General features: G+C 43.2%; 1 protein-coding gene across 1 annotated transcript; it reads left to right on the top strand.

Moving 5' to 3' along the window:
* Positions 1 to 23,421, top strand: CPN1 (carboxypeptidase N subunit 1). The gene is given in 10 exon segments (XM_047703480.1): positions 1 to 486; positions 3,326 to 3,522; positions 8,104 to 8,259; positions 9,773 to 9,955; positions 11,688 to 11,799; positions 14,717 to 14,856; positions 16,259 to 16,358; positions 18,851 to 18,969; positions 22,820 to 22,927; positions 22,929 to 23,421. Coding segments are annotated over 10 exon segments (1,446 nt in total). The 5' UTR covers positions 1 to 263; the 3' UTR covers positions 23,037 to 23,421.
* Positions 23,422 to 27,617: the final 4,196 nt, after the last annotated feature.

Below are 27,617 nucleotides of genomic sequence, written 5' to 3'. Positions count from 1 at the left end.
GAGTGCAAAAACCTTCCAAAAGGTTTCCCTGGATGAGGAGAAGCAGAGAGATGGGGGAGGAGAGATGAGTGGCTGCTCTAGAGCTACATAAATAATTTCCAGCTCTAAACGGGACAATTCTGAACTTCCTTGCCAGGTTTGGTCACGCTGGTGTTTACTGGTGGGGAAACCAGGAAGAGCTGGTTCTTGGTCGTTGGATTTTGACTAGTTACTGCGAGAGGTGGAGCCAATTTTAGTGGGTCTCTTTGAAAAAGCCCAGCAAGATGTCAGGGCTGCTCTCAGTCTCCTTCCACCTTATCCTCCTCTTCAAGTTTGTTGCCCCAGTGACCTTTCGCCACCACCGCTATGATGATCTTGTGCGGACGCTGTACAGGGTGCACAACGAATGCCCCTACATCACGCGGGTTTACAGCATCGGGCGCAGCGTGAAGGGGAGACACCTCTACGTGCTGGAATTCAGCGACTACCCTGGGATCCACGAGCCTCGTAAGCCCTGAGCGGTTCTTGGGGTGGATGGGGCAGGACCCTTCCCTTACAAAGCCAGTAATTGGGGTGGTTTCTGGGGAAGTCCATAGACCCCTCCACCTACAAATTATCACCTTCCTCCAGCTGTGCTAAGTATTTCCCTACTTAACCCTCACATTGGCCCTGCTTCTGGGGACCTGCAGCCCCAGTTCAGGCTCTAGTCTGTTCTTCCCTTTTGAAGTTCTGTTTGCTCAAGACCTTCATGGTTAAAGGTGAGTCTTCCTTGCTTCCACCGCGTCCCCCTGCCTTCCCTCCTGTTACTCTTCTTTTTTCCGTGTTATTATGCTGTCTTTACTCAGTGCTTCAGAAGACACAAGCAGAAACAATTAGCTCTTCTCATTCTGCCAGGAAACCTCAAAGGGTTTAGGGATGTCTCTTTGGGGAATGATCCTGGAGAGAGATTGAAGTCTTGGATATTAGTTTTATTCATTGGATTACTTTTTGCTTGTTTCTATTATAAAAGCAATCTGTGTTTAGATTGGAAGTAGAAATTAGATAAAGAGACAAGAACAAAACTCATGCATGATCCCACCACTCACAGATGATCATTGTTAAATATAGTGATGCGTATCCTTCCAGATTTTGTGTATGCATGTTTAACAATCCCACATCACGCATTTTTTTATAAAAATGGAATCATACTAGAACTGCTTTTCTCATTTCATCGTCTTTCATAAACAGTACCCATGTCCATAAGTGTGCATTTACATCATATTTTCGGGCTACGTAATATTCCATTGCGTGGTTGTAGGTAACTGTTCGTTGACTGATAGACATTTAAGTTGTTTCTAGTTTCTCAGTTCTTTACTTACAGCAATTGTGACATCCAAGTTATGTCAGTTCTTGCTCAGCCTGTCAGCTTCAAATCTCTCTTTCCCTTTCCACTTCCACGTCCCCCACACTAGCCAAACACTATCACCACCTGCCTAAAATGCTGCACTAGGCTCCTGACTCCTCTAACCCCTACCTGCCACCACTCTCTAAACCTTCCATTTAGCACACAGATGCCAGAATACTTTCCCCAGATACTTATCTCATCCTCTCACTGCCCTGCTTAGAATCCTTCAGTGACAACCTCACACGCAGTGGATCCTGTCCCTGACAGCTTCAGAATGTTACATGGCCTGTGGGGAGGGTAGGGGTAGTAGAGTGGCAGTAGCTCAAGGAAATCTGTGCCATTAAATGAGGATAAAGACTTTGCTTTGAAGCCATGCCTGCACTGAAAACACCACGCTTTGGGGGGGGGTGTTCATTGTGGAAGCTTGTGGGTGCTAGTGGACATCATAGATTAGCCCCTCGCTCCCACGCCCTCTTCCACTGCCTAGCATTCCAGGTCTCCTTGAGGCTTTCTTATCCTATTCTAGTCCTCACTAAGCTCTCTTTTCTCTGATGCCCTATCATTTAGCTGTTCTTCCATGCAATCATTCATTATTCATTCCACAAATATTACTGATGATGCGCTATCTGCAAGCCTTTTGTAGACTCTGAATAGACAACAAACAGAGAATAAAACAAAGACCACTCCCTTGGGGGGCCTTAATTCTAGTGGTGTAAGACTGGTAACAAGTGTGTAAGTAAGTAAATGTATATTGAATCAGATGGAAAAAAAGTGCTATAGAGAAAAACAACCTTTGAGAGAGAGAGAGAGAGTGAGAGAGTCTACCAATGCCGGGGAGGGAGTTGTTACTGTTTAGGGAAAGTTTCTCCTTTGAGGTGGTTTTGAGCATGTGCTGGAGCACGCTGAACTAGAGCTGGGGAGGAAAATGTCTGCAGGCAGAGGGAAGAGCAGGAGCTTGCTTGGCATGTGTGAGGAACGGCAAGGAGTCCCATGTGGCTCCAGCAGAGTGAACAACAGGAAAGCAAGGTTGGAGCAGTATGGTTGGGGGTAGGGCTCTTGGGCAGGAGATCATGTGGTGCCTTCCAAGCCTTTGTGAAGATTTTGGCTTTTAGAGTAAAGTGAGAAGCCGCTGGAGGGTGTTAAGCAGAAAAATGACATGATCTGGCTTAGAATTTTTTAAAAGACCATTCAGAATAGGGATAAATTATAAAAGACAGCTCAGAACGGGACTCAGCAAACTATAGCCTGAGGGCCAGACCCCTGTTTAGGTAAATAAAGTTTCACTGAAACACAGCCATGCCCATTTTTTCTTTCTTTCTTTTCTTTCTTCCTTCCTTCCTTCCTTTTTTTAAAGTAAACTCTACACCAACGTGGGGTTTGGACTTATGGCCCCAAGATCAAGAATCACATGTCCTACTGACTGAGCCAGCCAGGACCCCTGCCCATTTGTTTTTGTATTGACTATGTCTGCTGTTGCTGGAAGTGTCGAGTAGCTAGACAGAAACAATACAGCTCACAGTCCCAAAGTATTTACGATTTGGCCCTGCACAGAAAAAGCTTGTTGACCAGTGACTCTGGAGAATAGACTTGATGGGCGGGGTAGATGCAAGCTGTTCTAGAAGATTTCCTGTAACAAACCAGGTTGTCAGCATATGGAGCTTGAACCAAAATGATAGCAGGGGTTGTTATGAGAAGTGGTTTTATTCTGGATAAGTGGAAGGTGGGGACAAAGAGTTTCATATCAAGCACCTTTAAGCACAAGACATTATACTGGGCTCTATAGGGCAGTTTATAATTGCAATTTGTCCAAAAGGGCCTCAGGAATCATTGGAAAAGACCCAGTGGAAGCGTAAGATTTTCATTTATTCATTAGGGGGAAAGGTCCCTCTGCAAGGTGAGGAAACCTTGGCACTTGAACGCTTTCTCCATCTTCTCTCTTCCTGCGTCTTCTTGCCCTTGCAGTGGAGCCGGAAGTCAAGTACGTGGGAAACATGCACGGCAATGAGGCGCTGGGCCGCGAGCTGCTGCTGCAGCTGGCGGAGTTCCTGTGCGAGGAGTTCCGGAACGGGAACCAGCGCATCGTGCGGCTGCTGGAGGGCACGCGTGTGCACATCCTGCCGTCCATGAACCCCGACGGGTACGAGGTGGCCGCCGCCCAGGTACCGAGCCCCGGAGCGGGGACCTCTGCACAGCAAGGCCCTCTGACCAGTCCTCCAGGTCCCGCTGCCAGTGCCACCGTGTCATCGAGAAAAAGCCGGTGGAACTACAACACAGTGTAGAGACCCGGGTTCAGCCGTGTGGCAGCCTAGGCAGTGAACATGGGCTCCTCTGAACTTCCTTCTCTCCACACCTTTCCCGCTGACCTCCGGGTTTTATTATGAGGATCAAGAGGCAGTGTCTGTGACAATGCTTCCTAAACTGGAAAATACTAAACAGGTGTGAAGGGCTCTTGCAAAACACACCTCCTTCCCTCGATTTTTAGCTTCGAACCCCACATACTCTTCTCCCTCCCACATCACACTTCCAATTGCGTTTGGGGGGAATAGAACTAGCTTGTCCCAGAATTGTGCAGATGGGGGCTAACTCTAGATCCTTCATGCTTTGGGTTGTATTTCTTTTCTTTATTATTGAGGTATAATTGACATATAATATTATATTAGTTCTTGGTGAGCAACATAGTGATTGGACATTTGTGTACTTTGCTAAGTGAATACCACATTTCTGTATGGCTTTTTCCTCTACTAGTATAGTACTAAGCCTTTAAATTTTTCTAGAATTACATTTTGCAGGGATCTATGAGCTTTTACTTTATTTTCCAACATAAATTCAAAATGTCAGTGTACCTAACTTTAAATCAATGATATCTTTTTTTTTTTTTTTTATGGCTGTGCATCAGAATCATAGGTGAAGATTTTTTGAAATACAGATTCCTAGCCTCGCCCACACCCCTATCTACTGAACTGGGATTTTTCGAGGGTGAAGCCAGGCATCTGACTTACACAGTAGATATGTTCCTTTAAAAGCTATGTCTAAACTTTGGTTTGTTTGGGCTTTTGGATGAAGGGATGGGGGTTTCTAAATTAAAGAGGCTTTGTTCCCCCAACTTAAAAATGTCTACTTGAGACGGTCTTGAAATTTTTTTTGCCATTTTTAAGACTAAATTTCACTACTTTTTAAAAAAAAATTTATTATGGTAAGAGCACCCATGATGAGGTCTACCTTCTTAACAAAACTTTAAGTGTACAAGACAGTATTGTTGACTATAGATACAGGTGTTGTCTCCAGTTCTGGTCTCCAGAACTTATCTACCCTCCTCAACCAAAACTTTATGTACCTTCATTAAGAACTCCCCATTTCTACCTCCTCCCAGCCCCACAGAGGCAACCACCCTCTACTCCCTGATTCTGTGAATCTGACCACTCTGTCCTGTACAAGTGGAACCATGCGGCATCTGTCCTTTTGGTCCATTCCATTTTAAACCTACTTGAGGATAGGGCTGGGGAGGTAAGTAGAAGAAGGGGGAGGGAATGGAGCCAAGATGTTGAATGAAACACAAATTTGCCCCCTGCAATCTCACCACTTCCTGCCAATGCAACTCAATAAATGAGAAAAGAAAGCTTTGTTTCCCCACTGGAAAATCATACAGGTGTACACTAACATCTAGAGACCTGAGTTTCCAAAGTAGCAGGAACATTTGAAAGAGATGTGAGGGGAGACCTCCAGCCTGGTTGCTCTCCTTCTATTGGCCCTTCCCAATAATTGCATTGGGGAAACGAGAATGTCAGACTTGCGTGCGTCTTTTGGGGAATGAGATGGGGTGGGATAAAGTGGGAAAAAACCCTGACAACCCCCTAAATCCTAGAGCCATCTCCAGGGAGCCAGTCACCTTTACTTACCTACTGTGTACTTGTTCAGAGGGAGCAGATCTTGAACCTGAGCCCAAGAGAGACCCCATCAAAGTTCTCAAACTCCCAGAGCTATCTGCCATACCCAGAGAAAAGCTGTCTGCATGGCTACACAGGGGAGACCCACCTACCTAAAGGTACCTAAAAGGTACCTAAAGCTACCTGTAGATAAAACAGAATAACCTCCCCTCTCCCCATCCCACCTAAAATTTCCAAATCTTAATCCCTAGAATTTGTGCATATGTCATGTTACATGATGAGGGAGAATTAAGGTTGCTGATGTACTTAAGGTTGCTAATCATCTGACCTTAAAATATCCTGGATTATTTGGATGGGTCCAATGTAATCAATCACAGGAATCCTTCAAGTGTGGAAAAGGAAAACCAGAGGTCACAATCAGAGAGATTTGAAGATGTCATGCTATTGGTCTCTAAGAAGAAAGAAGGGACATGAGCCAAGTAATGTGGGTGGCCTATAGAAGCTGGGAAAATCTGGAAACAGATTCCCTTAGAGACCTCACAAGGAATACAGCGCTCCTGACACCTTGATTTTAGTTTTGTGAAACCCATTTCAGTCTTCTGACCTCCAAAACTATAAGATAATAACCTGTGTTTTTTAAGCCACTAAGTATGTGGTAATTTGTTACAGAAGGAAACCTAACCTGTTTATGGGAACTTTCTGTTACGGAAACTCCTCATCTGCCAGCCTTATGACCTGGCGTGAGTGGTAAATCAACTGATAAGTAAATTAACATAGCTTTTAATATGAACATTAGGAGCTACATTGATATGAATGTGCAAGTAGTGAAAAACTCCTGGAAATGAGATGAAAATCATTGTCTCATACAAGTGAAAAATCAAACTCCCAATTGAAAAATTACATGAATATTTCACCTGAACAGAATTAATGTAGGGAACTTAAGGTAACTTAAAGAAATATTATGTTCTCAATGAGATATAAGAATAAAATATGAGAAGAATGCCATGAAAAATAGAGAAATCTAAGAACAATAAGGATTTTTAAAAAAATATGAAAGTGGTATTACATCTGTGAGTTGCTGCCCAACATCCATCCGTTCACCTGACTTCCAGGAAAGGCCACCAGTTTGGGCTCTCTCTCCAGTTCCCAGGGGTCCAGTGGACACTATTACCCTTCTCCAATGCCTTACAAAACATTAAATGGAATTTCTGTTTTGTGAGGGCCTTTGAATACATCTCTATTTTACTACTTGATATATCTTAATTATTTACATATATGTCTATCTCTTTGTATATAATATGAGTTTCTAGAAGGCTGGCATAATGTCTCATTATCTCTTTTCATAGTGTCTTTCAGAGGGCTTTGAGTAGAGATGCATTTAAGTGAATGTTGATTGGCTAAAAGGATGAATGAATGAGTGAATACATACCAAATAAATGCTACAATTTGAAGTGTGAGCAGAGAAATGAAGGGATCCAGGAAGTTGATGCTGCTAAGAAGAAAAATAAACAAGGATCCTAAATTTAAAAAATAAAGGGGTTGGGGGTGATTTCCACAGTACAGCTGCTTTGGAAACAGTTTAGCACTTTCTGAAAAAGTTAAATATAGACTTAAAGTATAACCCGGCAGTTCTACTAGTAGGTATCTACCCAAGAGAAGTAAAAACATATATCCATATAAAGACTTGTATGGGAATGCTCATAGCAATGTTTACACGATAGCCAAAAAGTGGAAATAATCCAAATGTCCATGTGCAGGGTCGAAAAGTATCCCCTCTTCCCAAATTCATGCCGATCTGGAACCTCTGGCTGTGATCATATTAGGAAATAGGGTCTTTACATATGCAATCAAGTTAAGGTAAAATCATACTGGGATGGGGTGACTAACTCAAACATGACTGGTGTCCTTAGAAGAAGAAATCTGTAGAGAGACACACCCAGGAGAGAAGACCTGTGAAGATGGGAGTAGAAATTGGAGTGATAAATCTATAGCCAAGGAATGCCAAGGATGGCCACCAGCCACCAGAGGCTGGAAGAGACGAAGAAGGAGCTCCTATGGAGCTTTAGGAGCGTGAGACCCTGCTGACATCTTGATTTCAGACTTCCTGCCGCCAGAACTGTGAGAAGATACATTTTTGTTGTGAAAAGCCATCTAGTTTATGTAATTTGTTACAGCTTACAGCAGCCATAGGAGCTAGAGCTATATGATAGTCTATTAACTGGTGAATAGATGAAGTATAGTAAATCCATAGAATGGAATATTCATAAGCCATAAAAAGGGATAAAGTACTGTTATGTGCTACAACATGGAGAAACCTCAAAACCATTATGCCCAGTGATAAAAGCCAGACACGCAATGTGTTATCTCTCTTACTGAAAAAGGCAAATCTATGGAGAGAGAAAGTAATGTTCTAGGGCTGGACTAAAAATGAAGAATGACTAGATGGGCATAAGGTTTCCTTTCAGGGTGTTAGAAATCTTGATAAGTTACACTGTGCTGATGCTCACATGACTCTGTCAGCAGAGACTAATAATTCATTGAGTCATACACTTGAAATGGTGTGCAAATCATACCTTTTTTGGTATGTAAATTAAATCTCAATAAAACTATTTAAAAAAAATAGGGGTTCCCATTATCCTGAAACACCTTACTCTTGTTAGCGCCTCTCCTGGGATCTCTACCATTAGCGTACAGGGAGACTTGAACCACACCACTGGGTCTTTAGATGAATTAAAGAAGAAAATTCTATGTCAGTCGATAGATTAAACTAATGCCCCTCAATACTATGCTACATAGTATTCTTCAACGATAGGATTCATCCTGAAACCTTCCTTTTTCTCTTCACTTTCCCAATAGGGCGCAGACAGTTCTGGGTATCTGGTTGGCAGGAACAATGCGAATGGAGTGGACCTGAACCGCAACTTCCCGGATCTCAACACCTACATCTACTACAATGAGAAACACGGAGGCCCCAACCACCACTTGCCTCTTCCAGACAACTGGAAAAGTCAGGTAGGAGATGAAATTTGCATGCAGAAGGAGGTAAATAAACATCTGGAATTTCTAGCAACCTTCCTATCAATTAAACAAGCAAGAACTAAGCATCAGCTCAACTCCAGGTTAATCTGACCAGAGCAGTAGGAGCGGTTAGCTTCCGTTTTTTGTATCCATTCTCTCCCCCCAGCAACCCCAGCAGAACACCCCTCATAGAGCACATGCTGTTTATGTTAGTGGCCATGGTAGTCAAGGCAAAGCGCTATCCCACAGCTGCATGGTACTTTACACTTGTACAAAATTCTTTCTTAGTCAGCATTTCAGGTATTGTTCTAACACTGCGGTGAATGCATGGAGCATTCATCCATCCCTATTTCACAGCTTGCACAGCTAATAATTGATGGACTCAGGATTAAACCTCAGGTCTTCTGACTCGGAAGCCAATGTTCTTTCTCCTGCACCATACTGTCAACAGAGGACTCTAGCATTCTATAGAGAAGTTCTCTTACATGTGATGCACTGTGTGCACACCAACAGTTAGCTATAGAAGGAGGTGCAGGGAGCTCTGAGCTCTCCAACTGTGCTACCCCTCTTCAGACCAACCCCCCCCCTTTTTCTAAATAGATTTGATTTTTTTTCATCCAACAAGAAGCTACAACTTTATGAATCATAGAAACAGTACAAATTTCAAACCAAGCTATGGTTATTTTTTGAAATACCAAAAACCAGGTCCTCCGTTTTCCTATGGTTACATGGTTTATTATGTAATAGCATTCCTGCTGTTCAGGTTTGGACTGCGTTTGCTCCTGACACATTTGCTTGTGATGTGATCAATTCTATGTCCTTAACCTCTACACCTGTTTGATCAACCTCTTCCTCTTCACTCTCCTCGAGTACAATTCAAGCCCATGTGTTTTCTTGAATGTCTGAGACAGCTTCATCTTGAACTTTGAATTTCTCAGCAGATGCTAGTTGCACCTGCTAAGATAAGTCTTCGGTAATAGACTTTATTTTTTTATAGAGCAGTTTTAGATTCACAGCAAAATTGAAGGGGAAGTACAGAGTTCCCATGTACCCCCAGCTTTCCTTGATCAACCTCCCCCATCAGAGTGGTAATTTGTTACAATCAAAGAACTAGGCTGACTCAACATCATCACCCAAGTCCGTAGTTAACGTTAGTGTTCACTCTTCATGTTGTACATTCTCTGGGTTTTCACGAATGGGTCATGGCCTCTGTCCTCTGCTATAGTGTCGTACTCAATGGTTTCACTGCCTTAGATGCTCTCCTTTCAGCTGTTTTGTTTATCAGGATTCCACATGCGATTTCATTTTGAAAAAGACTCCATCTACTTAATTTTTTAAACCATCAGACAAAAGACCAAAATGTCCCTACACTTCTCATATCCAGGAGGATGTTCTTTGTTGTACTCAGACATGCCCTCTTCTCAGGCCATTTCCTGACAGACTCATTTGCATAGCCATTTGGCACCTCTAGTTGCCGCTTCACCGCCAGGCCCTCATCTCTCCACAGGTGGAACCGGAGACACAGGCTGTGATCCAGTGGATCTGCTCCTTCAACTTTGTTCTTTCAGCCAATCTCCATGGAGGGGCAGTGGTGGCCAATTACCCATATGACAGATCCCTTGAACATCGGGTCCGAGGGTTCCGCCGGACTGCCAATACCCCCACGCCCGATGACAAGCTTTTCCAGAAGGTATGCAGAATGGCAGCTTGTTTGGCCAGAGGCACGTGGGGCTCAGGGGAGTACGGGAGGGGGTCTAATGTATAAGGTTATGGTGATATGGCTACATTAAGGAAAAATAGACCATGTACATGAAAAAACATTTACATAATAGTTCAAAACAGCAGGAGAATAAAAAATCAGATTATTTTATAGTTAATATATTATTAATAAATATTAATATAATAATTGACATTAATTATTAATTTATTGATTAATGAATTCCATAGAGAATAACACCAGCTATTGCTTTGTAATGCAAATAAATTATTATACTTTTTTCTCCCAGTAATCTGATTTTTTTCCACTGTTGTGGAGTAGTAATGAAAGAGAATTGTAGAGATTCCACATATATTCCTCTCCCTCCAACACACCTCTCATCCCCAATACATACAGTAGTACCCCCTTTATCTTTGGAGGATACATTCCAAGACCTCCAGTGGCTGCCTGAAACCACAAATAGTACTGAACCCTATATATCATTTTTTCCTATACATACCAATGATAAAGTTTATTAATTAGGCATAGTAAGAGAGTGGTGATAATAGCTAATAATAAAATAGAGCAATTACAGCAATGTACTATAATAAAATACATGTGAATATGGCCTTTCTCTCAAAATATCTTACTGTAGAGGCACCTGGGTGTCTTAGTTAAGCAGCCGACTTTTGGTTTCGGCTCAGCTCGTGATCTCGGGGTCCTGAGTCAAGCAGCGAATAGGGTTCTGTGCTCAGCAGTTAGTCTGAGGATTCTTTCCCTCCCTCTCCTTCTGCCCCTCCCCTGTTTGTGGCCATGCTTACTCTCTCGCTCTCAAATAAATAAATCTTTTTAAGAAAACTTACTGTACTGCACTCACCCTTCTCGTGATGATGCAAGATGATAAAATGCCTACATGGTGAGATGAAGTGAGCTGGATGACATAGGCATTGTGACCCAGTATTAGGCTACTGCTGACCTTCTGATATATTGTAGAAGGAGGATCGTCTGCTTCCAGACCACAGGTGTCTACTAGTAACTGAAACCACAGAAAGCAAAACCATGGGTTGGCGGGGAGGGGGGTGGGACTACTAGAATTCTTTTCATGGCCAAGGCCTATCATACTTGCTCCTTGTTTTCTTTCATAAAACTCAGCTAGAAAATGGTACACTTAGAAAAGAGTTTACTTGCATATCATCTAGTGTCACCCTTCACTTTGCACTTGAAGAAACTTATCCCCAAATAGAAACTTATCCCCAAGATAGTAGAAAAATCAGAATACAGCTCTTCTTTTTCTTCTTCTTCTTTTTTAAGATTTTATTTATTTATTTGACAGAGAGAGATCACAAGTAGGCAGAGAGGCAGGCAGAGAGAGAGAGGAGGAAGCAGGCTCCCTGCCAAGCAGAGACCCCAATGCAGGACTTGATCCCAGGATCCTGAGATCATGACCTGAGCCGAAGGCAGAGGCTTAACCCACTGAGCCTTCCAGGTGCCCCCAGAATACAGCTCTTCTAACTAATCCACCACACGCATGAGTACGCATGCGCGCGCGCGCGCGCGCGTGCACACACACACCATCTTCCTATGCCTGCTGGTGTTTTCTTTCACTGAACCAAGTAATCAGTTGTGTATACATAGTGGGGTTTTGTGGTGTCACCCTGTTCTGAGTAGGAGCATTGTTGTATGAATTGGGAATATTCAGGTCATTTTCCATCTGATATACCTACAGCTGGCCAAGGTCTACTCGTATGCACATGGATGGATGCACCAAGGTTGGAACTGTGGGGATTATTTCCCAGATGGCATCACCAATGGGGCTTCCTGGTATTCTCTCAGCAAGGGTAAGAAGAGTGCTGGGTACAACAGTGTTTCCAGCTGAAGCGGAATGGGGCTCATCTCCGTTTCTCAGGGAAACAACAGGAATACCACAGAATTTCACATTTAAGCAGAGACCTGAGAAATGGAGAAGTCTTAAGCTGGCATTTAATGTCATCTTGTGATTATTTAAAACGAGCGTAGGGACACCTAGTGGTCCTTTAAAACTGGTGGTTTACACAGTAGATCAGGGCATAGGAGAGAAATAATGTAGTCAGGTGATTAAGAATGTGGCTCTAAAGGTATATTGGGTTGAAACCTGGCTTGCCCATTTATCAGTTATGTGGCTTCGGGGTAATTACTTAACCTCTCTGTGCTTTGGTTTCTCACTTGTACTTTGACAAATACTTGCCAGGTGCCTGGGTGGCGCAGCCGGTGAAGCATCTGACTTTTGATTTTAGCTCAGGTCATGATCTCAGGTCATGAGATTGAGCCCCACATTGGGCTGCACACTGGGTGTACAGCCTGGTTAAGATTCTCTCTCTCTTCACCTCTCCTCCTGTCCCTCCCCCCGCCATGATCTCTCTCAGATTAAAAAAAGAAGAAAGAAAGAATAACAATACTTGTGTTGTAAATTTGATGTGAACATTAAGCAAAACAATGTGCATAAAGCATTTGGAAATGCCTGGCTTATAAATGTTAGGGTCTTCTCTTTTTTCCTGTAAGATTTATTTATTTGTTAGAGAGAGAGAAAGAGAGAGAGCACAAGCAAGGGGAGGAGGGAGAGAGGGAGAGGGAGAAAGAGAATCTCAAGCAGACTACTCAATGATCACAGAGCCCGACCTGGGGCTTGATCTCACAACCCTGAGATCATGACCTGAGCAGAAATCAAGAGTCAGGTGCTTAACTGACTGAGCCACCCAGGTGCCCCAAATGTTAGGGTCTTTTTTTTTTCTTTTTTTTTTTTAGGATTTTTTAATTTATTCATTTGAGAGAGCACGAGAGCTAGAGCATGAGCAGGGGATAGAGAGTCCGAGGGAGAGGGAGAAGCAGACTCCCCACTGAGCAGGGATCCTGATGTGGGGCTTGATCTCAGGACCCCAGGGTTCATGACCTGAGCTGAAGGCAGATGCTCAACAACTGAGCCACCCAGACATCCCTATTAGGATCTTTTCTAAGTAGCATGGAGCTATGCTTTACATAGCAACAGATGGCCAAAGGAGCTGGCCTGGACACCCAACAGTTCCTGTACTATGTGCTCTCCCTACCCTACCTGCCCATCTCCTGTGAGCCAGCATTTGCCATGGACATTGGCTATTGATGGCATAGCCGACACCTCCAGCAAGAGGCTTCTCTCTCTATTCCCTGGGCCTTTCCCAACACCAAGGATTGAGATAGAACCTCTGTTTATGAACTTTCGGTAGATAGAGAACCTAAAGATAAGGAAGAGGCTGAAACAGGAAGCCAGGTTCTTTTAGTCATCATGTTTTAGCAGCTAGCCATACTTTCAAATCTGACCTGGACAGAGCACAGGTAACAGAGAGCTCAGTGGTAAGAGCTGAGCTTATAGCTGGTTCTATGACAAGTAGAGAGGAGGAAGGTTAGGTAGTCACCAAGTACTGGGAGGTGACAGACTTCTTGTGGCTGAAAACTTGCTTGAGCACAAGGTGAGGTTTTGTTGAACTTTAATATTATTTTTTTTAGTTTGCATTAGGAAACCAATAGGTCATCTTGCCCTCCAATTTAAAATATGAACTATACTTTTTCAAATTGCATTTGTTTCTCCCTCCCCCTTCTCATCATCTGGGAAAGCATGGTTCATGTTTCCAGTGAAAATCATTGCCCTAAAATAAGCTGATACAATTCCAATATTATTCAGCTCATTACAGTGATTGTTCCCACAGTGTGCTCTCCGGACCAGCACCATTAGCATCATCTGGGAACTTGTTAGGACTGCAAATTGGGAAGGGGAGCTCACCCCCTACCCACTGAAACCCTAGTTAAGACCCAGCAACTGTATCTGGCTGGAAGGCACAACTTTCTCGATTATTCTGATGCAGAGAGTGATCCAGTGAAAGAGGTGCAGTTCTCCAACTTTCCCCGTTCTCTCTATAATAGCCGCTTATGCTCATCAGCTTAGAGCAGGTGAAGGTGATTAGATGAATTTTTTTTTAAGATTTTATTTATTTATTTCACAGACAGAGATCACAAGTAGGCAGAGAGGCAGGCAGGGAGAGAGGGGGAAGCAGGCTCCCTGCTGAGCAGAGAGCCTCATGCAGGGCTCGATCCCAGGACCCTGGGATCATGACCTGAGCCGAAGGCAGAAGCTTTAAACCACTGAGCCACCTAGGTGCCCCAGATGAATCGTTTTTTGCCCAAATACCCTTGGGCAAAACACCACTCTAATAAATCAGGAACATATTTAAAAAATGATCGATTCCACTGGAGAGTCCAGAAGATAGAAGCAGACAGGCATTCAATGAAAGAAAACTATAGCTGCCTTCTGCTTTTTCAGGGGCCTGCTTTTCTAGGTTAACTATTTTCAGGTCACTCCGGTGTTCTCAGATAGGAAGAGGAATGTGAAAGCAAGATATTCATCTTTAACATCCATGGTCTGAAGAACATCTGTCCCCTTGGAAGCGATACATGTGCAGGGTCTAATATCAAGGCACCACTAACCAGTAGACTTTGGAAATGTGGAGGGTCAAGGAGTGAATTTAAGGGATGAAATGCGGAAGAGGAAAGGATGGGGGCGACAAAATGGGCATTTATGAAGAGAGAAAACTGGGAAGTTGGGGAAAGGTTTTGGAGGAGATAAATGGAGACCAGGAGGTAGAATAGAAGGTCATGGGGGGCACAGAGCAATTGTGATTATGGAGAGTTGAGTGGGGGCATTGGTGGGATTCAGTTTATACAGATCTGCCTCTGCCCTCTTCCTCTTAGGAATGCAAGACTTTAACTATCTCCACACCAACTGTTTTGAGATCACGCTGGAACTGAGTTGTGACAAGTTTCCTCGCCAGGAGGAATTACAGCGTGAATGGCTGGGTAATCGAGAAGCTCTAATCCAATTCTTGGAACAGGTAAAATCCCATTCTTGAACTTTCCTGGTTATAGAAAGAGAAGTGTTTTCCAATGGTAGGCAAGGATTTTTGTGAAGCTCAGTTCTGACTCTGACTTCGACTTCATACCATACATCTGGGCTTCTTCTACCCATCAGATTTAGTCGTTCAACATCCTTGAGCACAGTTATCTGTCAGAAATGGTACCATATGCTGGGTGTTATGGGCAAACAAATAGCCCTGCCCATATAAAGTTTGTATTCTAGGGTGGAGAGACAGACACTAAACAAAATAATAAAGTGAATTTTATAGCATGTTAAGTACAAAATCCAATGAAGAAGGCCTTACAGAGAAAATGACATTTAAACAGACTTAAAGAAGGTGAGAGAGAGAATCATGCAGCTTTCTAGGGAAGCAAGGGCTCCCCAGTAAGGACACCACAGGAAATGCAAATCAAATATACACTTCTTAGGATGGCTTTTATTAAAAAAAAAAAATTACCATAAAAGATAGACAGTAGCAAGCGTTGGCAAGGATGTGGAGAATTGGAACCCTTGTGTATTATTTTTTTTTAAGATTTTTATTTATTTATTTGACAGAGAGAGAAATCACAAGTAGGTAGAGAGGCAGGCAGAGAGAGAGGGGGAAGCAGGCTCCCCACTGAGCAGAGAGCCTGTTGCGGGGCTGATCCCAGGACCCTGAGATCATGACCTGAGCCGAAGGCAGAGGCTTAACCCACTGAGCCACCCAGGCACCCCACCTTTGTGTATTATTGCCAGGAAAGTGAAATGATGCAGCCACTATGAAAAGTAGTATGTGGTTCCTCAAAAAATAATTGTAGAATAGCCTAGATGATCCAGCAATCCCACTTCCAGGTATAGATCCAAAAGAACTGAAAGCCGAGTCTCAAAAAGATACTTGTACACCGATGCTAATATCAGCATTATTCACAGTAGCTGAAAGGTAACTGTGACCCAGCTTGTGAGTGGATAAATGAAATGTGGTTTGGACATACAATGGAATATTATTCAGCCTTAAAAAAAAAAAAAAAGGAGGTGGGGGGAGGATTCTGCAGATATGCTGCAACATGGATGAATTCTGAGGACAGTATGCAGAGAAAAATAACCCAGTCACAAAAAGATAAATATTGCATAATTTTGCTTATATGAGTAGTCAAATCCATAGAGACAGAGAGTAGACAAGTCTCATTTTCTGCATTAGATTTTCACAGGATCACTTCGAGCATGCTGTTGAGTAGAGATGGTGGGGAAAAGGAGGGTGGGGAAACCAGCTAATTAAGGGGCTATTACCATAATCTTTGTGAAGATCAATTGTAAAAATGTAAGAGAAAGGGCTTTGAGGACTCCCAAACACTGAACACATGTCTTGTGGTCATAACCATGCACTGTAAACTTTCCCGCAGGTACACCAGGGTATCAAAGGAATGGTGCGTGATGAGAATTATAATAACCTTGCGGAGGCTGTCATTTCTGTTAGTGGGATTAACCATGACATCACTTCAGGTAGGTGGCCATGCTTAGTGCAGTGAGAAGGAAGCCTTCATGTCCTCACCTTTATTCAGCATGATCAGGAGGCCAGTTTGTAAGCCAGTGAGACTAGCAGGGGTGTCAAGGACATTGGGGTTGGGGACAGGAGAAAGGAAGTATGATAGACATAGGGACAGTGAACTAAGAGGCCAGGACTAGGAAGATGTAACTTCTCTCTCAGCATTTAGGAGTCACTGCCTCATACACCTTAGGGGGTGTTTTCTGGGTTTGAGATATTGGTACTGGTGCGAAATGGGGTTGAAGAAGACTATAAAACTGACATTTAGACTTGTCCCGGACCCAGGCATTTCACGACACCTCCATCCAGGGAGAAGTTAGCAAGATGCTTTCTATAGGCTTATTGTAGGGCAAGAGTGATAGTGGAGGCAGATCTTGAAACCAACCTGGAACCTCCTAGAATGGTACAGAATATCTCATATGCACAGGTGTTGCAAACTGCCCCAGCCAAATTTGATCATGCACAACTCTTAGGTTTTTCTTTTTCCTTTTTTTTTTTTTTCTTGATGTTTGTTTTGGCATTAATGTAGAACAGTAGCTATCCATGGCCAGGGGTGGGTAAAATTTGCCTACCTCCCACAACCTCTATACAAGCAAGGCTCAGCCCCATTTTACAACATTGATGCCTAATACCACGCAGGCATCTTACAGTTCAGACTTACAGTCCTGGTTAAACCGGATGGAATCTCAGAGATAACTAATATTACTGGAGGTGGATCCCAACCTGAAAGGCTCATTCAAGGCAAAAGCAGCAACATTCTAAAGGCAGGATTCTATAGCCTCATAGTCAAGCATCAGACAACCAGAATCCTCCCTGCTGGTGGTTGGACCCAGGACCATTTAGGCATCAAACCTGAGGCATCCCTCAGAACTTCAGGGCTTGCTAGATTTTTATATAATATTCATACACAGACAGGGAATGTCTCTGAAACATTCTAGACAATCAGTATATGTTGAATAATACTAATTCCACCAATAAGAACCCACTTTCAACACTGATTATGTTAAATTAACAGACTACTCATTTCACCACCAAAAAAGCTCATTGTAACATTCATTATGCTATTTAGAAGAGCATCTAGTGCTGATTACAGAGGAAGATAGCCGAAGCCCTTATAATAGCTCTATCTGGAATTGGGCCTTTCTGATATAATGCTAGCTAACCATTCAGGGGTGTAAATCCCCAATTAAGAAGATGACAGCCCCTGATGTATAACTTACACTACCCAACATATGCATAATAACTCACTGCTTTTGCAAAAGTACTTTCAAAGGAATTACAGACATTTAGTAGGGGGCAGAGAAGAGACTTCTCTAGTATTTATAGTCAGTTCCATTATTAATTGCATTTATTATTTCAATTATTCATTGCTTAAAAGAAACTTCAAAGGCATGGTTACAACTGATTCTAAAGATATACAAAATCATTAGCCAAAATGTTATATCCCTGCCATAGAAAAATAGGCTTTCTTTTGAATTTTATTTTCCCCATTAGAAGGTGATAGAAGAAATATTAAAAGTAGAATTCTCAAAATCAGAGTTTTAGTGGTTATTTAGTCCAGCCCTCCTGATTAAGAGAAGATTACACAGTGACAGCTGGTTTTCTAACATGGGGCTGTCATGTCCTTTAGTGCAGGACCACGTCCATCAGTGCAGATTGTGCACTGCATAACTGTGTGGCTTTTCCATGGACACTAATTCATTCTCTGCTTCAGTGCTCACAATTTCATAAGGCAGTCCATTTCTTTTTTGATAATCACTCTGTCACCGTAGTTTTGCTTCTGTCTAGCAAAATCTTCCTCCTACAATTTAAACTTATAGTTCTCATTCTTATTTTTTTAGGTAGATGTCATTTCTTCACAGTGGCTTTTCTTTTCTTTTTTTTTTTTTTTTTTAAGATTTTATTTACTTGACAGACAGAGATCACAAGTAGGCAGAGAGGCAGACAGATAGAGAGGGGGAAGCAGGCTCCCCGCAGAGCACAGAGCCCGATGTGGGGCTCGACCCCAGGACACTGGGACCATGACCTGAGCCGAAGGCATAGGCCTTAACCCACTGAGCCACCCAGGTGCCCCCACAGTGGCTTTTCAAACATTGAAACAGAAGTCTCATGTAGTTTCTTTACCATACAAAACATTCATATATCTTTCAGCCTTTCTCCAAGTGACCCTTTCCTGGACTTGAGTTTGTTTTAAAATACAGGGTATAGAATTAAGTGCAATACTGTCAGTATAGAGCACATTGAAACTTCTACTCCCCATGAGCTGAGAAGCCTGTGTTCTTACTACATAAAATAGCCTAAGATTGTTTTAGATCTTAGCCAGTTTCATCATGCTATTTTAAAAAATCAAGCTTGTGGTCAGCTAAAACCCTCAAATCATTTTTCATAGCAAGGCCCCAAGTGGCATATTTCTAATCAGCAGACTGAGTTATGTTCTTGTAACTTTTAGGTGACCGTGGTGATTACTTCCGGCTGCTGCTTCCAGGTACCTACACTGTCACTGCCACAGCACCTGGGTTTGACCCAGAGACAGTGACTGTGACCGTGGGTCCTGGGGAACCAAAACTGGTGAGTTAGGCTGACCTTCATAGAGCACTGTAAAGATCACTTACAACCTCTTGCTTGGTTCTAGTCTCTGCTGAACTTCCTTCTTTCACTTTAAAAAAAAAAAAAATTCATTGCTCTCATATGCTTATTTTTCTCCTGTCATTCTCCTATTATATCCTTCCCTTTTCCTTTCAGCTTTTTCTCTTTCTTCTGTTTAACATAGCATAATGATGAAAAGGGCTATCTTATAAATCTGGCTCATTTGTCTACAGCCCTTGGACAAATTACCTAATTAGTCTTTCTTAGTTTCTTCCTCTGTATATTGGTGATAACAGCACCTCCTTTATAAGTTTGGGATGAGAAAGTGCATATAAAGCATTTAGGACAGTGACCTACATATCAAAAGTGCTTAACAAATGATAGTTGGTAAATCCCCGAGACCTTGCCCCAGTACACTGACACTTTCGGGTGACCCGCTTCTGTGCCATCAGCTGGGACTACCACCAGATGGCGCTCTAGCCCCTCCTGGTCCCCTGTGTGCCAGTTTTTGGCCACTCACCTCAGCAAAAGAGCCAGTTGCTCTCCAGAATTCAGCTCTCCATGGCTGTCTCTTAGAAGCAGGACAAGAAGCAAGGAACTTTTTTTACCTACTGGCTGGACCTTTTCAGCTTTGCTCATCTTAGATTAGGATCTCAGAGCTAAAAAAACCTCAGAGATTATCAACACTAATCTTCAGATTTCTCAAATGGGGAAAAGGTAATGAGGTTGTCCTATTTAATGAGGTCCTATGGACCTTATTTCCCACAAGTCCGATCTTCCCTAGGGCCTCCAGACTCTGTCCAGTTCCTTCTCTATACAACCCCAACCCCAGAGCTTAGCCAACTGGTTTGCCCCTTTCCCTGTTAACACTGTGCAGTCAAGTAGCTTGTTTTTTCAAATACAGTTACAGATACCATTCACTGAATGGTTACTATGTATGAGACACTGTATGAGAGCTTTCTAGAATGATCTCGTTTAACCTTAACAACAACTCTGTCAGGGGCATGTAAGTATTACCATTTATGGCCAAGAAACTGTAACTCAGAGAAGGTAAGAAGCATGCCCAGTGTCATGCAGCCAGTAAGTGGAGCCACCACTGCAACCTCTCTTGGGCCTTCAAAGCTGCCTTCTTAGCCAGCATGTTACAGGGCCTCATACTAAGCTTACAGCCTGTGTTCATAACCCCTTATTTTAACATAATGATCCAAATAAAGAGTTCTTTACATCCTCTGAAAAGTCCTCTGAAATTTCTAGATAGCTCCCCCTTTCCCTTCTCTTCCCTCTATTCCTAGCTCCTGCATATTATAAACTACTTCTATTTGTAGATGCAGGAAGCAAAGACTAACTCTGCCATGGCAGCTTGTTATATGGTCCCAGTGTCCCAACCAACTTTCTCTCCCCACCACCCCTTTTTAAAAATTTAATATCAATTTAAGTAACATATAGTGTATTACTAGTTTCAGAGGTAGAATTTAGTAATTCATCTGTTGCATGTAACACCCAATAGTCATTACATCTCATGCCCTCCTTAATACCCATCACCCAGTTACCCCAGCCCCCCAGCCCCTCCTCACAAGCAACCCTCAGTTTGTTTCCTATAGTTAAGAGTCTTATGGTTTGTCTCCCTCTCTGATTTCATCTTCTTTTATTTTTCCTTCCCTTCTCCTATGTTCATCTGTTTTGTTTCTTAAATTCCACATATGAGTGAAATCATATGATGCTTGTCTTTCTCTGGCTGACTTAGTTTGCTTAGCACAATACCCTCTAGTTCCATCCACATCATTGCAAATGGCAAGATTTCATTGCCTCTGATGGCTGAGTAGTATTCCATTGTATGTATGTGTGTGTGTGTCTATATATATAGACACACACACACATACATACACATATCACATCTTCTTTATCCATTCATCTGTCAAGGGACCTCTGGACTCTTCCTATAGTTTGGCTATTGTGGACATTGTTGCTATAAATATTGGGGTACAGGTGCCTCTTTGAATCACTATGTTTGTATCTTTTGGATAAATACATAGTATTGAAATTGCTGGGTCATAGGGTGGCTCTGTTTTTAACTTCTTGGGGAACCTCCATACTGTTTTCCAGAGTGGCTGCACCAGCTTGCATTCCCACCAACAGTGTAGGAAGGTTCCCCTTTCTCTGCATCAGTGCCAACATCAGTCATTTCCTGAGTTGTTAATTTCAGTCATTCTGACTGGAGTGAGGTGGTATCTCATTGTGGTTTTGATCTGTGTTTCCTTGATGCCAAGTGATATAGGGCATTTTTTCATGTGTCTGTTGGCCATTTGGATGTCTTCTTTGGAGAAATGTCTGCTCACGTCTTCTGCCCATTTCTTGACTGGGTTATTTGTTCTTTGGGTGTTGAGTTTGATAAGTTCTTTATAGATTTTAGATACTAGTCCCTTGTCTGATAAGACATTTGCAAATATCTTCTCCTGTCCCCTTTTCTTGTTCTACCCTAAAATCCAAAGACTAATTGGCAACTGTGTCCATGAGCCCTGCCTTACAGGTGCTTTTCAGTGTCAGATTCGAACAACAACAAATCTGCTGGAGTCATGTATCCTACTGCAAAAGATTTCATTTCCTTTGTCATATAGCCTTTAAATAAATCAACATAACCTATCATTGTGTCACATATAACCAAAAAAGAGAGAACAATTGTCTTTTGGATATAATTCCTAGAGAGGAAAACAACAAAGAATCCATTTGTTGATAGCAGTAGAACTTATCTCTCTTTTCATTTTGAAGCAGAGATCCATCTGGCTGGGGGAAGAAAAAAGGGGGAAAAAAAAGGTTATTTACTAGAGGGTTTTCATGTTACAGTTAAGACTCTTTCAAATACCTCCCAGAGTCATCCAGTGTCCTCTTTGCTTTTCCCCACATCTGGCCAGATGTCAGGCTCCTTTCCTTCTTCTCTGTCCTTCCCTCGTTTTGTTGCCTTCTCTCTCTCTTTCCTAGATCTCTGAATTACTATATACGAAATGCTAATGACATAGTACAGTTAGCTCTGATTCCCTCTACTTCGGGGAACTAGCAGAAAAGCTGGCTATGGATTTTTGTGGAAGAGGCAGAAAATAACCCCAGGGAGAGCTCTTGTCTGTTGTTCAACTCCCAGCTGGCTTCAGCAGCTCAAACTGTTCCAAGGGCCTAAAAGCCAAGGATCCCTCAGGGGAGTGTGGTTAGAACACTGTGCCACTCCGTCTTGCTAGGATGGTTCCACAGCCAGCAGATCCTACACTTGTCAGTCAGAACCATCTTTAGGTCTGCATGCCATGGCCAGTGGGCAAGTTTCAATGTATTGCTGGAAAGGATGCATTCCTTGCACATGGAGATTTGGAATTTAAGAAGCCATGTAATAATCTGTGTCACCTCTACTATCTATATTTTCAAGCAGTTATGGCCGCAAGTCTCGATCTGAAGGTCAGAGGTATTCATTGACATCCCTGAGCATGGCACCTGTGATTCACCCATTGGCATAAAGGGGATCATTATGGCACCATCAATCATAGCTCCTGTCCTCAGTGACAATATTAGTGAACTGTTGTTTGAGGTATAGATGTAATTTTCTTCTAATAATTAAAAATAAAGTTACATTAAGTTCATCCAGGTATACCTTGTGTATCACCAGTGATTATATACCACTTCTTGGGACCATTAGCCAAGCCTGACACCACCAGGGCTGCTGCTAATAATGTTCTTTAGTCCCCTGCCCTTGGGACCCGGAACTGTGGGGAGACCAGGTCCAGACAGGTCTTCCCCAATTTCAATTCTAGGAAACAGAATACTTTCCTAGCTGCTGCTTTTTTTCTTCTAGGTTAACTTCCATCTCAGGAGAAGCGTCCCTCAAACAGCCCCACCGAGGAGAGTTCCCAACTCAGGACATGGAGGCAGAGGCAGACCAAAGCAAGTGCAGCCCCAGGTCAGCCAGGAAAGAGGAGATGGAGATGACGCAGCCCCAGAGTCCCTGCCTGAGATCCACAGTGCTGGGGCCACACGGTAGAAAGGCTTGTTCCCACTTTCCCATCACATGAAGCTTTCTTTCTATTTTATTATCTGGTATATATTTAAATACAACCATATTCAGAACAATTCAGAATGGTCTCTGTTCCCGGGGTGAGATCCTCTGATGTGGCATTGCATCCAGTCAGCGGATTCAGTAAGATTTTCCAATTCTGGGGCTATGGTTTGGATCCAGAAGGCTCCACGTCAGTCAACACTGCATCTGGAGACCAGCGGCTGGTTGGCCGTCTACCTCCAGAGTCCAGCCCCAAGCCTGCAACATAGCAGGCACTCGGGAGATTCCAGAATGCATGGCTGAAAGGCTGAGATGATTCATCATGGGTGTTGTTCCCATAGCAAGGCCAGGTGACCAAGTCTTTGGCCATCCCAGAGGACTATTTCAACAATAGCCAACAGTTTCTTTTTTTTTTTTTTTTTAAGATTTTATTTATTTATTTGACAGACAGAGATCACAAGTAGGCAGAGAGAGAGGAGGAAGCAGGCTCCCTGCTGAGCAGAGAGCCTGATGCGGGGCTCGATCCCAAGACCCTGAGATCATGACCTGAGCCGAAGGCAGAGGCTTAACCTTCTGAGCCACCCAGGCGCCCTAGCCAACAGTTTCTTAATAAGAAACGGACTTCACTCACAAATACCTAGATACTGCTCCCCATTTTCGTACATGGGTATTTTACACAACATGTATGTTTCAGAACAGTTTCTGGGTTTATAAGGGTAATGCGGATGCTGCTGTGGAATGACTCAGTCCTCTCCCTGTGCCGGTGCCACCCAGCACTGCCTACCTCACTGGGTTCCCCAGGACCCAGCTGTACTAACCGTTATTGAGGAAGGAGATGTTAGTAAAGATTTTGAAGAGATGTATAGTCATGAGCACAAAAGTTCACAAACTCCCATCAGGTATGTTGGGGTTCTGGAGTCTCCTGTCCTCGGGCTTTGGTGAGGGTTCTTTCCCTGACACCCCGTTTCAGAGCGCAGCCTCGGGGAGGGAGGGCAGGCTCCAGTTTCCTCCACTTGTTCCACATCCCCCCACTCTGTCAACCTCCCCCACCCTGGCCTATAGCTAACTAACTAACTAATTAACTAACATTGAGTAATTTTGCTCCTTTCAAGAAGTTTTCCCACCTCCATCAGAAAACAAAAGGTGCTTAACTATGACAACCTACCTCTTCAGGAGGCCAGTCAAGACTATGATGATCACAATTTATATTTCTATGACTTTAGCAATCTCTCAATCTGTGGTCAAAAGGAAAACAGAAAAAATGTATCTTTTCCCATTTAAAAAGTGATTTCTCTCCTCAGGTGATTAATGCTTTCCCTGCACTTTTCCTTTCTTCCCAATTTGAATCCCATATTCCTTGGTTCTCTTTTTGTTTTTAGAAAGCAGCAGCTTCTTGAGAAGGCTCAGTGGAATTCTGTGCCTGAGGTTGCCATATGCACTTGGTTTTCCCAGATTGTCCGAGTATCAGTTGCTTTGTTTTCAGGTTCCCTGGTACATAGTCCCTTAGCAGAGCTGATACTTGCAAAGCGTAGTCATGGTGTTTTCCCTGACACAGCCACATACTTTCATTCATTCATTCATTCAGGGGACATGTATGAGTCCTTGTTCAATGTAAAGGATACAAAATATATATATAAGATATGGCTCATGACCTTGGCAGCTACAGTCTAGTCGGGAAGACAATAGGTCATCACACTGCATTGTGATGATTGCTGTAATTCAGTAAACTCTGGGGTAGGGGTGAGGAGCCTGTGGGAGGGTCCCTCCTATATGATCTTGGGCCGATCAGGCAGGAAAGGTATCCCAGAGCCACCAAGGTGAGATGTAGTAAGGTTAGATAAAGTGGCACTGCCAGATGGAAAGAAATGGAAGCAAGTAAGGGGGCAGGGTGGACTGAGCAGAGAGCGGAAAGCCAAAAGTCAAGGCCAGTGGCGGGGGGAGGGACAGATCATGAAGGACCTTTCAACCATATCACAGAGTCTGGACTTTATTATCCTGGGAAGAACAAGGAGGCATTGAAGGGTTCTATTCAGGGAGTGGCAGGATTAGATTAAGAATGATCAACCGGGCTGTAGCCTTAAGAGCTGGCTGCAGCAGGAGCAAGACTGAGTCAGTGAGAAGCCTGCTGAGATGGCAGTCTGAACCTGGGTAGGGCAACATGACAGGGAAATAAATCAGTCATTTTCAGTGAATCAAAAGGAAGATTATCTGGGGTGGGCCTGACCTAATCAGATGAGCCCTTTACAAACAGTTTCTCTGGCTGCCCTGGGAGGAAGAAAGCCAATGGCTAGCTTGTGAACTGCCTATGGGGAGGAGCATCCCCTAGAAGCTAAGAATGCACCCAGACAACATCTAGCAAGAAAATGGGGATCGTAGCCCTACACCACAAGGAAATGAGTTGTGCCAATAATCTGAAGGAGCTTGGGCCAACAACACCTGAGGGCAGCCTTGTGAGACCACAGCAGAGGATCCAGCCAAACTATGCCCAGACTTCTGCAACATAGTACGTTTGTGCTGTTCTAAGTCTGTAATTTGTTGTGCAGTGAGAAATAGGCAGTTATGCAGCAATAGATTTGTTATGCAGTAACAAAAAAGGAATATATAAACCATTTCTTTTTTTTTTCTGTAAATTAGGTTGGATATAAATAGTTAAAACACAAATAACCAGTTGTAGTCATCGTACTGGGAGGTAGGGCTGCCATGCTCCCATCTCCAGTGAATGTGTAAAGCACAAAACAGGAAAAAACAAAAACATACAAATCTTTTTAAAGAAGAGGGCTGCTATAGTCAACTTGACCCAGGAGGTGACTGTGACATTTTCTCTCTCTAAATGGACATGTCTCTGACAGCAAGGACTTTAGGTTTTGGATAACTGTAGTGTCTTGCCTCAAATAGCTCCCGTTATTTGTACCAAATTGCTTCTCCCAAGACTGGGAGCATGCACCATTGGCACAAAAACTAAAACAAGAGAGAGGGTAAAGGGTGTCCAAAGACTTTACAGACAGAATCGTTCTTGAAATGAGGGCTCTTCTCCCTTTCCCAAAGGTTCGAAAATCAATAAGCAATGTGCAAGATCCCAGGCTCTTCCATCCACTTCAGGACACTTTGAAGGAAAAGCAAGAGGAGGAGCCCTTGTAAATAGCCAAACAGTTTGAAATCTGATTCTAAAACAATTAGATCCCAATACAGAGTGTCCAGTTTTCATCTGTTAGAGATCCAAGATAGCAGTTCGTGTATTGATCTGGTCATCTGACGAACGCTGGGTCCCATTTATCAAGCAGACCCTGTGTTAAGAGTAGCGGAAGCAGTGGGTGAACCAGAGAGATGGGGTTCCTCCCTTTTTTGAAGTTAAAGGGATGTGGAGGAAGAGACAACAAAACAAGTTAATAAGCACATAACAAGAATTAGTGTCTGAGAAAAGTGCTGAGAGAGGAAATGCCAGGGGTGGGGGTCTATCTGAGAAAGGACAGTTACGGACAACTTCTTTGAAGAAGTGATGTGTAAGGGATAAGAAAAAGGAAGGCTTACAGAGAATAGGAATAAAAGTTTCAGGCAGAAGGGAGAGCAAGCCCAAGGACCCTGTGACAGGAAAGAGCCTGGCTGGTCCTAGCTGCATCTCTTTCTAAGGATGTGTGTGTGTGTGTGTGTGTGTGTGTGTGTGTGTGTGTGTGTGTGCTTAGCTTCCCCATCTATGATCTAACTTGCTAGAAGCCTAACCCAGCATAGGTCCAAGACATAGGATAGTGTCCAAACCACACTGAGTCTAGTCATAAGTGAACCAAAAAGATTCACTTTTTCCATGACCACAGGGAACATCCCAGCCCGAACCAGCCATCTCAAAAACAAGGATCAAGAAAGTGGGACAGCAGCATGGCTTGGCACAAATCTGCCGTCAGACGTCAGAGTTCATGTGTCCAGAACGCCCTCTTCACATATATGGTACTATGATTTGTCTAAGACACATGTTTCCAGCACACACCAGGCACAACACTATCACGCCCACCTCTGTTCTAGAATATTATTTAATTTCTACTTTAACACTAAACTCATTCTGGCTATTAAACCATGAGTAAACATGCCCCCTGGGCAAGTGCCTAAGCAAACATCAATTCTCTCTCTCCTCCCAAAAGTTAAATTCCACTATTTAAAAGCCTTTTTATTTTTCCCCTCACTTTTTCTTATTCTTCCCCTCACTGAATGTGTTGCCCCACTCTCCTTCCTCTCATGGATCTTTCCTTCATTCTCTTCCCCTCCCACCATTCCCTGCATGCCTTCACCCTCATCCCATCAAATCCTCGGTCCACGAGGGATATAGCATCACTCATAAGAGGGGGACCTGGAGCCATTACAGAACAGGTGACAATCGTCAAGGAGAAGCCCTCGGGTGGGCTTTTTTCTGCTGACATGCTGCTTCCCATTGCACAGTCCCAAGGAAGAGACAAACAAAATCATCACTTGGATCCATGCCTACCCCTCCACCCCCCAGGAAGAGGGACGAAAGACCTCTTTGCCTTGCTTTTAGAGAGTCCCATGTGGGACCTTTGGAATGAAGAGTCCTTCCTGGGCATTAGATCAAAGGAGTCAAGTGAGTTTCCTT

This window comes from Lutra lutra, chromosome 14, assembly GCF_902655055.1.
Source record: "Lutra lutra chromosome 14, mLutLut1.2, whole genome shotgun sequence".
Taxonomy (NCBI): domain Eukaryota; kingdom Metazoa; phylum Chordata; class Mammalia; order Carnivora; family Mustelidae; genus Lutra; species Lutra lutra.
This window is presented reverse-complemented; position numbering and strand designations above follow the sequence as displayed.